Here is a 14120-nt window from a genome sequence, read left to right on the forward strand (position 1 = left end):
AGGAATAAAATAATCTATATGGTAATTATGAGGTTGAGTCCCCCCAGTAACTCCCACCAGCATGAAAGGTCAGTCCTATTAAAGATAGTTTATCAGTCCCCTGCACATATTCCTGCACTGTTGCTTTAAAGCAGGAACACTATTTTATTTTCTCTATTTACAGCTACCTGCAGAATGAAGTACTTAAGCCAAATACGAAAAAAATGAAATTTTGAATGCTGGCAAAGGCTATAATACCATGAAGATAAATAGTTTCTCTCTCTTTTCTCTCTCGCTCTCTCAGTACTCCTCCCCCCCCCCATCTTTTTCGTTATCCCCAACCCCCTTCTTCCTTTTTTCCCTCCCCCCACCACCCCAATCCCAATTCCTCCCTCCCTTCCCTTTTTCTCTAGCCTACAGGGTTGCTGTTTTTTCTCCCATTTCTCCTGGTGCACTGTGGGTATTTAAAACTTGTTCAACATGATTTCATTTCATTTCAGGCACTGCCTGAGAAAACTAAATTACAGAATCAATCATACAGAAGGTCAGACTGAGACTTCATTATAAGTATTGCATGCTTGCATGAATATCTTTCATTTCTGACTGACCCAATATGTCACAATAGCTGTCTCATAAAAAAAGAAAGAAAAAAAATCCACTTTCTGAAATTGATGTACTACTGATGTCAATGCTACTCAGCAAGCAAGGAAGATTAGAGAAAGGTGTAAAAAAAAAAACTCTTTCCAACACTAGTCATATTTTCAAAGAAATGTCACATTTTGTAGCCTGAAATAATTTCACAATGCTTATCTAAACAGACAGCACAAAAGTGCCCCTCGGTTTAAAATAAAGAAATTCAGAAAATAAAAATACTCCTTAGCCTCAAAACACCAAATAATTTGAGGCTTTAATGCAGGCGTATTCTTCTTAATCACAATGTCTTAAGAAAATCAAATGGGAATCTAGCGTTATCACGTAGTGTTGGATGTAGCTAATAAACAAGTTACTGAGAGCCAGCTGCTTCTTTCCAATGTAAATCTGTTCAATAGAAATTACTGGTGAAGGATTTGAACCAGCAGAAGGAGGCACTGTATCCTCCAAACCACTATTACTGAGTGGAGTCACGCCAATGTACCATGTCATATTTCTAATGGCAGTGCACAAAACATTATACATGTATACTATATCAAACACATAATTAGCATGGAGTCTCCAGTTTAAAATCGGTCTTCATAATCCAATATGTATCTGAATGACTATCATAGTGACAGCACAGCACATCGGTCTAATCACTGCTTTATGCATATTTATAGAGATTTTCAATCATCTCTTGCAGCCGACAAAAACACTACCACGTTTACTCGGTTTATGTGAACAATGTAAAAAGAATCTGCCTTGTTCTTCTACTCTGGTGCTCCTGTTTCGCCACGGTGGAATATCGGTCTTCGGCATCGTATTTTGCGGATGTCGGGATCAACCCCACAACGAGGGAGAGTCTGTCCGTACCTGTGCTCCATGATGCGTGGGGCTTGGCTACCTCTCATAACCCAGGGAAAACAAACTGAGCCCAGGCTGTAGCCATGCTTTGCACTTTGCTTGTCTGTAGCCATGAATAATTAACTGCACTTTCTTCAACAAACTGTCTTGTATCTTTCTTTGGGGAAATAATACTGTTGTGTTTGAATTATTCGAAAAGGAAGCCAGCCAGGTTTACCCTGGTGAAGGGGGACTCCCTGCCTGTTATTAAGCTACAGCAAACCCCCTCCCTTGCCAAAGTAAATCAGTGCTTAGCTAGTGCTGGACAGACTCAGAAGCCAGATGCATATTCAATTTCCTGTTCCCTCAATTTCTTACAACAACCAAAACTCAATATAATGAGTCATAATTAAGGTTGGAATTTAATAATATGCAACTTTCACTAGATGTCACATTATACTGCAGTAAAACTATTTTCTTCATTATTGAAAATGGACTAAGCAAGTTTCTAATGTGCAACATGATTATTAAGCAGCAATTATGAAGCATTATTAAGTCTGATTAATACGTTTTGGAGTTTGCCGGGGTTTATTTTCTAAGAACTGCAGACAAAAGAGGTCACATTTTTAAAACAATGTAATTTGGCTCAGAAATGGTGAGGCTTTTGCCCAAAGGCATCATGTTTTTGTATGCAAAGTTCAGCTTTTTTATAGGATTTTTTTTAAGTACAGGAAGATAGTGCCCTTCATTAAAAAGCTTCTCTTATCTGTCAAAAATTATACTTGGCATGCCCTCATTTTTCATAGAATTCCTATTAACAATTCGGCTTTAAGGAAGCAATCATCTATATCTCTTCATTATAGCTTATGTAGATGTGTGTTTAAAAGCACAAGAAGGACATACAGGTGGACAGAGAGGGAACAACAATGGTATTTTCTAGTCTGATATTTGTCGTGATTGAAACTAAACACATATCAGAAGGTCTAAAAGACTGGCTACCGCATGCTGTGAAACTAAAATGAAAGTCAGAAGCTTGTTAGGCTAACAGATTAAATAAATAATGACTTTAGATTCACTGCTTGCAAGAAAGAAAAGAGATTTCTGGAGCAGGGCAGCATTTGCTCTGTAGCACCAGAGCATCTGCACCCAATTTGCAAGACATACGCGGAGCATTAGGAAAGAAGAATTAGTGCCCCATTTGGCAATCAGTCTGCAAAGAGGTAATTTAAAGATTGCAGTGATATGCTGTTCTTAATCTTTCCCGAATCTGGATTCAGACGTTAAATAACATGTGCCCTTAAAAACAAGGCAAAAATAATCCCCATTTCTCAGTCATTTGTCTTTGTTCCATATTTTTCTTGACACTTAGACATGCAGAATTATGCCACACTTACAGTGCAAATGATTTCTCGTGGGTTACATTTTCTTGCCACTCAACTAGGAGTTGAAGAAAGTCTTCCAGAGGGGACACTGCAGTTCAACAGTAAAAAAAAAAAGGTCTTTTTCCAGCCTTGTGTAACTTCACCTCCATTGGCTCCAGGCTGAGATGTTCAACCAGAAAGCCTTTCAGTGGTAAAAGCCTTCATGAAATGATCACCTTCTGTCACAATTAAAAGTCTTTTCTCAGGAGTGAGTAGTATAAAGGGAACAAACCTAAACTTCCTTTACTCATCTGCCACAGTTCCAAGTCTCCATTTGTGTGTTTAAAAACACATATTTGTGCAGATTAAAACCTGCTTACCCATGATGCAAAAAAAAAGTCGCCAGTAAAAAAAGCAAAGTATACATGCAGCCTACAAGTTGACCAAGGACTGGATACCTTCTGAAGGTCACACACCTTGTGTGAAAGAAACACGAAGCTCTCCTTCCGTTCTCCTCCGGTCCACAATGCTACCCCAACTCTTTTAACCTGACACTACCACGGAACAATGCTTAAAAAATAAAGGCAAACATTCCCAGAGGGGATTTAATAAAAGCTTACTTGGGATGAACACATTCCATGCTTAAAGAGGAAGAATCCAAATGGAAATCAAAAATTAAAATCTACTACAAAAGTCACGACAACAGTCAGCACTATAATTGTTTTAAGGTTCCATTTCTTCCAGATGTAGGAAGCTTAACTGACCATGAAATGAAAATTCTTTAGGCAAAAGCCTTCTGAGGCTATATTATGCATTACAGATATTTTAAAAGCTGCAATTATTTTACATGCCGGCAGTAAAGGGAAAAAGCAATAAAAAATTTATAGCGCGTGCAGGAACTGGAATGTACATATCCCTAATATCTGCACAACTCTCCACGTGCCCCACAAAATGAATCATTTGTGTTTGTTTCTGATTGCTTACACTTTCAAGTATATTTTGACATAGGTTGCGTCACTGTTTTGTTTTATTTGCACTACCTAATGCGCAACGGCAACAGGAACGCAGGCAATCTAGTCACAACTCTGCTTTTGTTTTTTATACATACGGCTTCCAATGCACTTGACATTTGGAAAAACAAGAAGAAAACGGAGAGCCTGAATTAGTTTAAAAGCACTTGAAAAACAAAGTCGTCTCTGACATTCTCTCTCTCTCTGCAGCGCTGGGCCTAGTTCATTTAAGGAAGTTTTGTTTTATCTGGAGATCATAAAACAAATCCTCTATCAAGTCAGTGTTCCCTTAGCTTAACAAATTGCTTCTAAACATTAATGACATGTAATTAAGTCCACTGCCAAATCCTGAAATGGAGCCTGTGCAGTTCTTCTCCCACCAGCCTGCTCCAGCATGATAATCAATGCAAAAAAAAGTGTAATAAAAACATAATAAAAATTTAATAACATTAAACATGCAGAGGACACTGCAAGGCAATGGCCATTTTCCCCCATCTTTCTCTGAATCGACATGCTTTTTCAGTAATTATCAGGGCTTTGTTCCCAAGTTACAATGATCAGTTACCAATGCAGCTGTACAGCACCAGTGACCTGACTGATGCACTACCTCCTCTGCACCTGCTCTGAACATGCAGCTACTCTACAGCCCTGGCATACAGCATCTGCCCCCTGCCTGCCTACAACACACAAAGGAGGGGGGAGGCAGAGTGTGATGGGAAAGGAAAACCGAGAGAGTGATGGAGGAGAGAAAAGGAGAGGGGAAGAGTGATGGGGGAAGGGGAAGAAACGGGAAAGAGGAAAACAATAGATACAGGATAAAAGAAATGCAAATAAAAAAAAATGCTGCACTGTTCTGCTGTCCTTTAGGGGTCATTTAAAACAAAAAGGCATACTTTTCCTACTGCAGTTAAATCCGGCACAGCTTTGGAAAAAAGTTTCAGCATAAAAACCGGCAGACAGCTTGGGTGAGATAGCACTCCCCTGAGATCTCCAGGGCACTAACGAAAATAAAACATTCATTGGAGAAGGTAATTTCCATTAAATTAATTCAGCCTTTCGGGGCAGCGGCTACTCTGGCTACTGGCTGTGATGAAGCGGGCCATCTCTCTATTCACTGTGTCCCCCCAGCCCCGCCGTGCAGACAGTCTCACCCCCGGCCCTGGAGGTCAGGACAGCAGGCGAGATTTCTGGACAGAGCCACCCACACCCTCTGAAATGAGGAAGGCAGGCTGCTGACTCTGCATCAGAAGAATAAATGATGTTTTTCTTTAACAGAATGGCTGGGCCTTTTGTCCATTTCTAACAATGCACACCAGCTTCACATTCAAACACTGAGGGCAGACACAGCCCTCATATCGGCACAACAGATGTGTATCACGCAGCAGTATGTTCAGGTGTTTCTGGAAAAACATGCATAATATATAGGCACAGGCAGCAAAAAACATCATCAAGGTCATAATCTGTTTTTATAAACACGTTTACTTTGCTACTTTAAATCTGAGGCAGAAGACTCAAAGAGAAGGCAAAATCCATATGATGGCCAGTTCCCAAAAACCTTGCAGTGTCTGTTCCAAGATTCACCCATTTAGACTTCCCTGATCTCAAACGCACCCTTCAGTAACTCTCACATTGCACTGCATTCATGCTCCTAACTCTCAGGCTGGTAACATACCTTGCAAGCTGCAAACGCAATATATACCTACAGGGTGTCTACATTACCACTCTGTAGCCACACTGTCTGTACACCCTCGTTCCTCACTACCACTACTATTTCAGTATTTTTATTTTGTGCGTGCAGGGCACTTGTGTTGCACTACATCGTTACGCTTGCCCTGTTATAATAGTGTTGTAATTTGATTAATCTTATTTTACTGCACCTAATTGCTACTGTCTTCTTTGGACTTCCTCTGAAGGTGAAACTCTGTAGACAATGCAAGTCACCCTGTATAAGGGGCATCCTCGCAGCACGCTAATAATAAGGAATATTATTGAACTGGCTGAATCAATTAATTGAATCAATGAATTGGCTTCATTACTCCGCTCTCCTCCCCACCAATAGCTAATGTGGGGTGAGTGTACTGGCGCACTCTTGTTGCCGTCACATCATCCAGGTGGGGCTGCACACTGGTGGTGGTGGAGGGGAGTCCCCATTACCTGTAATGCGCTTTGAGTGGAGTGTCCAGTAAAGCGCTATATAAGTGTAAGCAATTATTATTATTATTATAATATTAGTAAACGGCAAAATTTCTCCAGCAGTGCGCCATGGCACATCACAGCGTCATGCCTTCAAAATACCACAGAATTCTTGAAAGAGTCACGTATGAGAAAAATAAATGAGATATTGTTAAGATGCATCAGTTCTCTGTAGTAAGCAAAGTGTCGGTGCATACACGAGACGGGATGCGCTCCAAGTCTGTCCCTGTGGGAGTAGGGAGTGGCGAAAAACTCCATTTTTCCCCAAGTTTGACGGAAATAAAAAAACAAAAAAGGAAGAACTGCTGTCTGAGAGCTGCTGGGCACGGGCGCCCCATGTTTCACCGGCATCAATAAAGGCAACTGTGCACTTCGACGCCAACTCGGATTAAACGCCGAGATGAGCCCGAGTTGTAATATTAACACCAATGTGCTCAGGCTGGTGACGTGTGTCCTCGAAAGTTCCTGGGTGTGGGATGCAGAAGACTGAGAAACACTGGTGTAAGGTCTTTACAAGAGAAAGAGAGTGTCTTTATTATCCCCAAGGGGCAATCTGTTTGACAGCACCAGACAATAATCAAGAAACCACACAAACAACACACACAAACATGAACAAAAAGAATCATCTGTTGAGCGGGGCTATGGATATAGGTATAAATGAGAACCTGCTTAGCTTGTTTTCATACCAGAATGCTGCCCGTTGCCAGCTTGTGTAGCGCAGTGTCTGAGCATACTCACCACAGGTAGGCCGTTGTTGAGGACAGCTCCTTCCGGGTCCATGAGATTGCGGGATATTGTGATGGAGGGCAGCTCCAGGCTTTGTGGGGGGAACTGCGGGGTAAACCGGGCACCCTGTGTGCTCGGGGGGTTGGGGAGCCCCTGAAATGGCGAGCCCATGTCCGCGATGCCCATTCCCGATTCTGTCTCCGGAGGAGGGGTGATGGGCGGAATTTCAAACTCCTCGTCTCCCAGGCTGGGTGTGTGGAACGTTTGCTGTAATGCGGACAAAAAGAAGAGTGTCATCATCCAATGGGGCACTGTACAATGTCACCAGGCCAGCTACTGTGGGGCACGATGTCACTGGTCATTTTAGCATACTGCGTAATGGAATACAGAGAGCACCATTATATCTGTGGGGAAGTATTTCGGGAGACAGTTATTTTTTTTCTCTGTCTTCTATTCTTGTCCCTGAAAGTTATTTACTAATTCTCGTGGTCAGGAAATGGATAGGCATTTCTGTGCCAAAATAAGGAAAGCAGAAAAAGGGTGAGAGGACTGACAGAAGATGCACAGTAACACAGAGGCTAAACTCAGACTCCCAGAGCCTGCTCCATCTTCTCAAATAAGAGGCACAGGGGAAAAAAAGACCAATACCAGCTTATCAGCAGTAATCATCGCAGGAGGATTACACGACAAATGAGCTTTAAATCTAGAGTTATAGATGTTCGGTTAAGTGTGGAGAAAATACACGTCACTGAGAGATAGGTTCGTCTAATATTTTACAAGGTTATTCCAGCTGGCTAGATCCGTTTCCCTTCCCTGTCTTCGCTAAGCCTGCACCCTCAAATCTGCGAATCAAACTGGCTTAATCTATATCCCTAAGAAATTAGTTAATTTGCTTATAGGGCTTCTTCACTCTCTGTACCTAACCTGATCAAGCCTGCAGTGTGCAGTTTCACAGTCTACCTTGCCTCGTGTACATCAGCCGCATGGTGCACAAACCATTTCATAAAACTGTTTCCACATGCCCAAGTTCTTTGACAACCCAGCTTTAAACCCATCTTAAGATGCCAATTGAAGGAGTCTGTTTATTTTTCACTAGCTCAAGGAACCAACCTACCAAACCTAGTGTAAGTTTGGTAGGTTGTAGAAAGAATTTACTGATTTCATGATTTCTACTTTTGGACACTGCATTGGACAGAGCAGAAGCCACCGGTCCATACTCTTATTAAAACAAAGCTTTTCCTCTTATCTGAACTAAGGTGAAAAAATGAAAGCAAGCACAGAAGGGAATATGTTAACACATCCGCGATTAAAGTGTATTAAAATGGCTCTCAGTGGTTTAACACATTGACACTTAAACTTAAATTCATTGCCTACACTGGAAGCCACTTTCTTGACAAGCAGTGATGAAATGCTCGCAGAGGTAGCTAATAGCATTTCTTTTTTGTTTTATAACAGTGTTCAGCTTCTTTGACATCTGTATTATAACCATTAAATCAGCCCTCCATCCTGTTACGGCAACCCAGCTCATCCAGGCTCCCCCATAGGTACAGCATGTGTAACAAATTACCTCCCTCGCAATCAAAAACTGTTTACAGTGTGTCATTGCCTTTTTATCCTCTCTGTTTGTCACCGAAACTGCCTTCGCTTTTTAATGCTCGTATGAAACAGGAGAAACAGATAACTAGAGACTATAACATGGCCGCCTTTCGGAGTTTCAGAAATATTTCTATTTGCTGCCAACAGCTCCTATTTAGAAGGCAAGAGGCCCTCCCCGATTCAGAGAAACAGAAGGAAGAAATCTACAGATATTTAAGCAAATAATCAAATGATTGGGGTCAACATGATTTGACTATATCTTTCAGAAAGAACCCAACTCCCGACACTCTACCAGGATTTTCACGCTACACAGCACATTGTCTACTTCTGGGCCAACTTTCCTAGAGAATGCAGAGTTCCCATATTCACAGTTAAGCAGAATGTTGACAAATTATTTCAGAATGACAGGAAGAAAAAATTGTATTTCTTAAGTTGGTACAGAGTAAGACAAGAGGACCCAGAGATCATCGTTATTAAAGGCTGCAAAAGTTGTCGTCCTTTTCAAAGTCTTAATGATGATATCAATTAATAGCTGCCCACAGAGAGCTGAAAATTGAGACATACTGAGCAGAGGCTTCACTTGCATATAGAATGTGTCAGCTGTCATTATTGGTCTCTCATGTAACGTGATGAGGTGCCAGACTGGCACAGCCTGGTGGAACAGTGTCTGTGTTACACCACGGTCTCTATTAGTGTCACTTCACATAAAGCTTGCTTAATTCTGCAAGGGGAGGCTTACACTCTGATCTGAGATTAAAAGATGCAAAATCCACTTTCTTCAGATGTCAGGCGACCGATTATCCTTTTAAATTGTTCCGAAAGCTAAGTTAGACAGTGCCAGACCAGATACTGGCTTGGGGTGAGAAAATAAATACACACAGGACCATCAGCTCCTGCCCCTGATTGCTTACTCTAATGAATAAGGGCAAGTAGAGGCTTAATGGTGACGTGCCCAACCCAGACACAAATGCAAGCATGAAACAGTGGTACTGACTCTGGACTCATAACTGGAAGGTCATGGGTTCAAATCTCTGGTGAAACACCCTTGAGTTTTGGCCGTCTTTCAGATTTTTCCTGTAATATGCCCCAGCTGTCTAAATGTGAAAGCAAATTCAGGTCGTTTTGCATTAAAGCGATGGCTATTAATGAACTTTACTTTATTTAACCCATAACAACAAGGGTTTGCAAAGTCTTTTGGGAGAAACCAGTGCAATGCTATGAAATGCCATGTTAAAAAAAGCTCTCTCTGAGTGATGGTGTTTCTAAGATACCATATGGACACTAGAGATCGAATCCAAAGTTCATCTTAGCTACAGCTTCATGAATATGAGAGATATGGGGAAATAAACTGACAGGTTTTAACCACAAACCACACAGAAACCACACACACAGAGTCTTTAACAATGCAAAAACAAGCAGTATATTTTTTTGCATTTTAATATCACTCATTTCAAATCTATATAATCTAAACTCCATTTATAAATATTAAAGTAGGAAATAATATCTGAAAAGTGTTGCTTCTGAATAAGATTCTATCTGCTAAATATAGTATCTTCTCCTTGAAATATACAGATGTAATGCTGAATGAAAAGTACTTCACATCCAGGTTCAATTTAAACCATCTGAATGGGCATTCTGAATACCAACAGGAATTTTAAAATTTAAAGAACTAATATGTACAATATATGTTTACCTTGACTATATATCAGTCAGGAAATTCATTTCCTTATTCAACCTTTATGGTTGAAAATTAATGTTTTTTTTTTGTTATACGTGTTATATAAGCGTAATAATTTCCAGTGTTAAGTCTCTGACGCAGGAGGACTCTGAATTTAAAATTTTGAGTGCCATCCTGTACTGCTCCAGGACCTGAAAGAACGTAAATATTTAAAAGGTTAAGAAAAAAACATCCAAAGCTGCTGGATGATGTTCTACAAATTCAAACTTCACCTTCTATTCATTCAAACTTACAGGCTGTGGACACTATCCGCATATTCCACTTCGAAAGCAGTTGTGGAAGTTAAGATTCCATGCGAGATCATTTGCTAAATCACATATGCTTTAATAAATTGTGTCATTTTCTTGTAAATTATTGGGGGGAAATAGTGTTAAAGGGTTCCAGAGCATGATTCCTTTGATATTTAACTAAACTCTAATAATTTTTTTTAAAAAAAGCTGTTCAACATACACATGCTTTGCTAAATTGAACCTTGATGCCATAAGAAAATTAACGCCAAAGCATTTGTCGGAGTTTTAGCTACAGAGTAATCATGCTCCTCTTGCACAGCCTCTGTGAAGGGTACAGGCTGTTGCAACAGATGCAGCTATAATTTGTGACTCATTTGACATTATAGTTTAATGAAATGCAGCACAAAACCAGAAGATAAACTCTTGTCTTGCTGTAATGAGCTTTTCCCATCCGTTATTTAAGGTATAGTTAGTGCTTGAAACTGTGGTCTACAGCCAACGTATGTGTTGATTTTTAATGAAAAGTTTTAATAGTCCTATGGAACGAACACAATAAGTACCCCAGTTGCATATTTAAAATCAAACTTGTGCTTGAGCATCGGCCATTACTCTGATTGCACACAACACAGAAGACTGAAACACTAAGTGGATTAATATGGTATTTCAGCAGAAAAGAAAACTCAATTTTTGTGTGAAATTGCAGTACTATAAGAGGCCATACTTTTGATTTCCCTCCAGTTTGGGTAACAATAAACAATACTTTATGCCTAAAGCCCACTTTTGAACTTAGCCTATATGGTTACAAGTTTAATTTGTAGAATCTGTGTAGACATCCATCTGCACCGTAACACTAGAAACATTTGTTCCTTTTGATAAAATGCAAATCTGAAGGGCTGTTATATCAACACACGACAGCCAACGCCTGACATGGAGAGTTAACACAGCTGGAATTAAATTGTCTCCGAACAGCTGGTGGAAGCACAGCTTTCATCGACATTTGATTCAAACGTCTGTCGGCGGGGGAGGGGGGGCGATGAACCATCGTATGTTTCCTCCAGGTTCGTGTTACTGAAGAGTAGTCCAGCTCCTTCTCCTCAGGCCTGCGCGAACGGTCAGCGCCTGTTCAACAGCAGCACCACCCTGCCCGAGATCCTAGAGGCGCTACTGGGAGAGGCAAGAGCTATTGCCTCTCGTGTTCCCTCTCTTGTAGCCCCCGCTGTATTTCAATACCCATGTTGTCTTTAAGCTCTGCAGTGCTGATCGTGCCACTGCCCATAACAAAAACAGAACCGTGGCTTTAGAAAGGACAGCGCTGCCCAGTGGTTGGGTATAACATTACACAGATCCTAAAGATGGGTTCAAATAAGGCAAAGAGGGGTGGAATACGTTTTTCACAGCAATATTCATCAGTGCATTTATTTTTGGACAGAAAAGCCAAAGGAAAGCAGGTGGAGGACCTGGAAGCAGTGGAAAGGGACAGCTCGGTTTAGCAGCTCCCCCCACGCTTTAAAGCACTTATTTATTCACTAAGGAAGACACAGGTGGTTCATTCCCACCCCAATTCCTGCTAATGCGCCTTGACATAAAAGCTTTTCAGTGAAAACAAGAGAATTGTCATGAATCTGGACAAACGGCTCTGGGTTGTCCCCGAGAGCTTCTGGGTGGATGACATGGAAACATTCAGCTTTCAAACAGAGTTACTCACAAACACAAAGCCACCAAAACTGGATCCAGGACTAAAACCTCGGCAGAACTAGTGAGTTGCTTAATAACCACCTTCAATTCCTTTTCTGCTCAGACATCTTTAGTGACTCATGGAACAAGATAGTTAAAAAGCATTATCCTCCTGTCTATGAACCTTTGGTCAATTATGTAAGAACTCAACTGTGACTCTTCCCTGTGACCAGGTTGGGGAGCTACAGTCCTAGAGCTTGAACAGCCATCATACTGTCAAACATCAGCATGAAAGAAACCAGACAACATGGGACAAGACCCTCTCTGTAGGGTCCATGTGTAAGTTTTGAGTCTTGGTATCCCAAATGTTATCAAGCAAATGATTAGATGACTTCCTGGATCAAACAGCTCCAAATCTTTCTGCATTACAGTGCCCTTCCATGTGACACTTAAGCAGTCTGTATATTAATAAAGCATTGTAATACCTTTACAAAATATCCAGACCCATGAAATCAATATTTGGTGGAAACACCTTTGATGGCAATTAAAGCCATAAATCCTTTTGGATAAGTACCAACATTGCACACTCACTTGCAGAATTCACCAACTTGGTGAAAAGTTTACCTATTCTTCTTGGCTTTCCACATGTTCTCAGTAGAATTCGGATCAGGACTTTGACTGGGCTGCTGAAGCACATTCACTTAAACCACTCCAGGATAGTTCTAGCCATGTGTGTTCAGTCATTCTCTTGCTAAAATATGAATTTTCATCTAGTTTAAGGTCTTTAACAGACAGAGGTGGGTCTTTAAAAAGTCCCTGTGCTTTGCTCAGTCCATTTCCCCTCAGTCTAGAGAAGCAGACCCATAGCGTGTGCTACCTTCACCATGCTTGATGATGCTGCCTGGGTGATGCCCCATGTTGTTTGCACTAAATGTAACCTTTTGTTTTGAGGTCATCTGACCACAGAACCACTTGACACGTGTTTGAAATACTCTGCTCCAAACTCCAGGCAGGATCTGAGATTGCTTCACGAATCGCTTCCTTCTTCCCACTCCGTTATAGAGGTCAGCGTCGACTCCTAAACCATTTTCTTCCATCTCAGCCATTAAATTCTGTAGTTTTTTCAAAGCTGTGGTTGGTCTCACAGTTTCCCTCCTGCTCAGTTTGGAGGGGCAGCCTGATCTGCCTGACTGAAATACAGTACCTTTCTGAGACAGGTGTACTTATTTCCAAATTCATGTGAACTACTATTATTGCCCAGATAGACCACTCAACTAATTGCGTGGCTCGTTCAGGTAATTTTGTGCACCTGAATCAATATCCTTAACTATATTAAGGGTAGCAATACCATTTGAATACTTATGCTAGCATGACTCTTGAATTTTTCCCCTCGTGCTAATTATCTACATACTTCTCTCTCTGCGTTTTGCATAGAAGGTGTGGAGTATGTTCTGTACATGACAAATATTAATTGCTACTTCAAAGTGTCTTGACTTCAAGCTTTAAAGCACCACAATGTGCAAAGGCCAGAATACTTCTGCGATGCACTGTAGACTCAGCCCCTGTCCTCTGGAAGACTGTAGAGACCCTGCTCATGCCCAGCACCACTCCTTTCTCCTGCTCGTTCTCTGGGCCGCTCAGCTATTCCGCAGGCACGTGCGCCAGGCAGGGACAACTAGATGGACTGGGTAATGAAGAAATGGCATGGCTTTCTGTTTCTCATTAAACCCCCTTTCATATTCGACACATCACAAAAAATAAAGACATTCCGTTTCGGGGAATCAGTCTCATTTGTCTGCTGTGCATTTCTGTCATCAGCGCGGACCACAAAGGATCAAAAGGACAGGGAGATGGATACTTGCCTCGCTGGCAGCAAGAAGGGCGCTGCTGGCTTCGGCCATGCTCATGTAGTTATTGTTGTTCCCAAACTGCAAGAAAGAAAGAGCAAGCAGATCATTAGATTCTTTGATATTATTTCTGCAGTGAATGAGCTGGATAGAAGCACTGTTGAATGGCACCAGGGAATCTGATCTGCCAGTAATCTGAGAAATGGAAAAGCAGCTTTTGAAGGTCTGTATATTGTGGGGTTTGTGTGGTATAAATTACACAGTATTGCCTGCATTGATCTTTCGTCCAC

The 14120-nt window shown here is 41.2% G+C and overlaps 1 protein-coding gene across 1 annotated transcript in view; it reads right to left on the minus strand.

Annotated features, from left to right (window-relative positions):
• The window catches only part of tox3 (TOX high mobility group box family member 3), a 55956-nt gene that overhangs the window by 9223 nt on the left and 32613 nt on the right, over positions 1-14120 (minus strand). The window contains exons 2-3 of the mRNA XM_006641479.3: positions 13846-13911; positions 6758-7012 (exon numbers count right to left, since the gene is read on the minus strand). Of these exons, the coding sequence (XP_006641542.2) occupies positions 6758-7012; positions 13846-13911 (321 nt within the window). The remainder of the gene's footprint in view (positions 1-6757; positions 7013-13845; positions 13912-14120) is intronic.

Source organism: Lepisosteus oculatus, chromosome 20, assembly GCF_040954835.1.
Source record: "Lepisosteus oculatus isolate fLepOcu1 chromosome 20, fLepOcu1.hap2, whole genome shotgun sequence".
Lineage (NCBI taxonomy): Eukaryota > Metazoa > Chordata > Actinopteri > Semionotiformes > Lepisosteidae > Lepisosteus > Lepisosteus oculatus.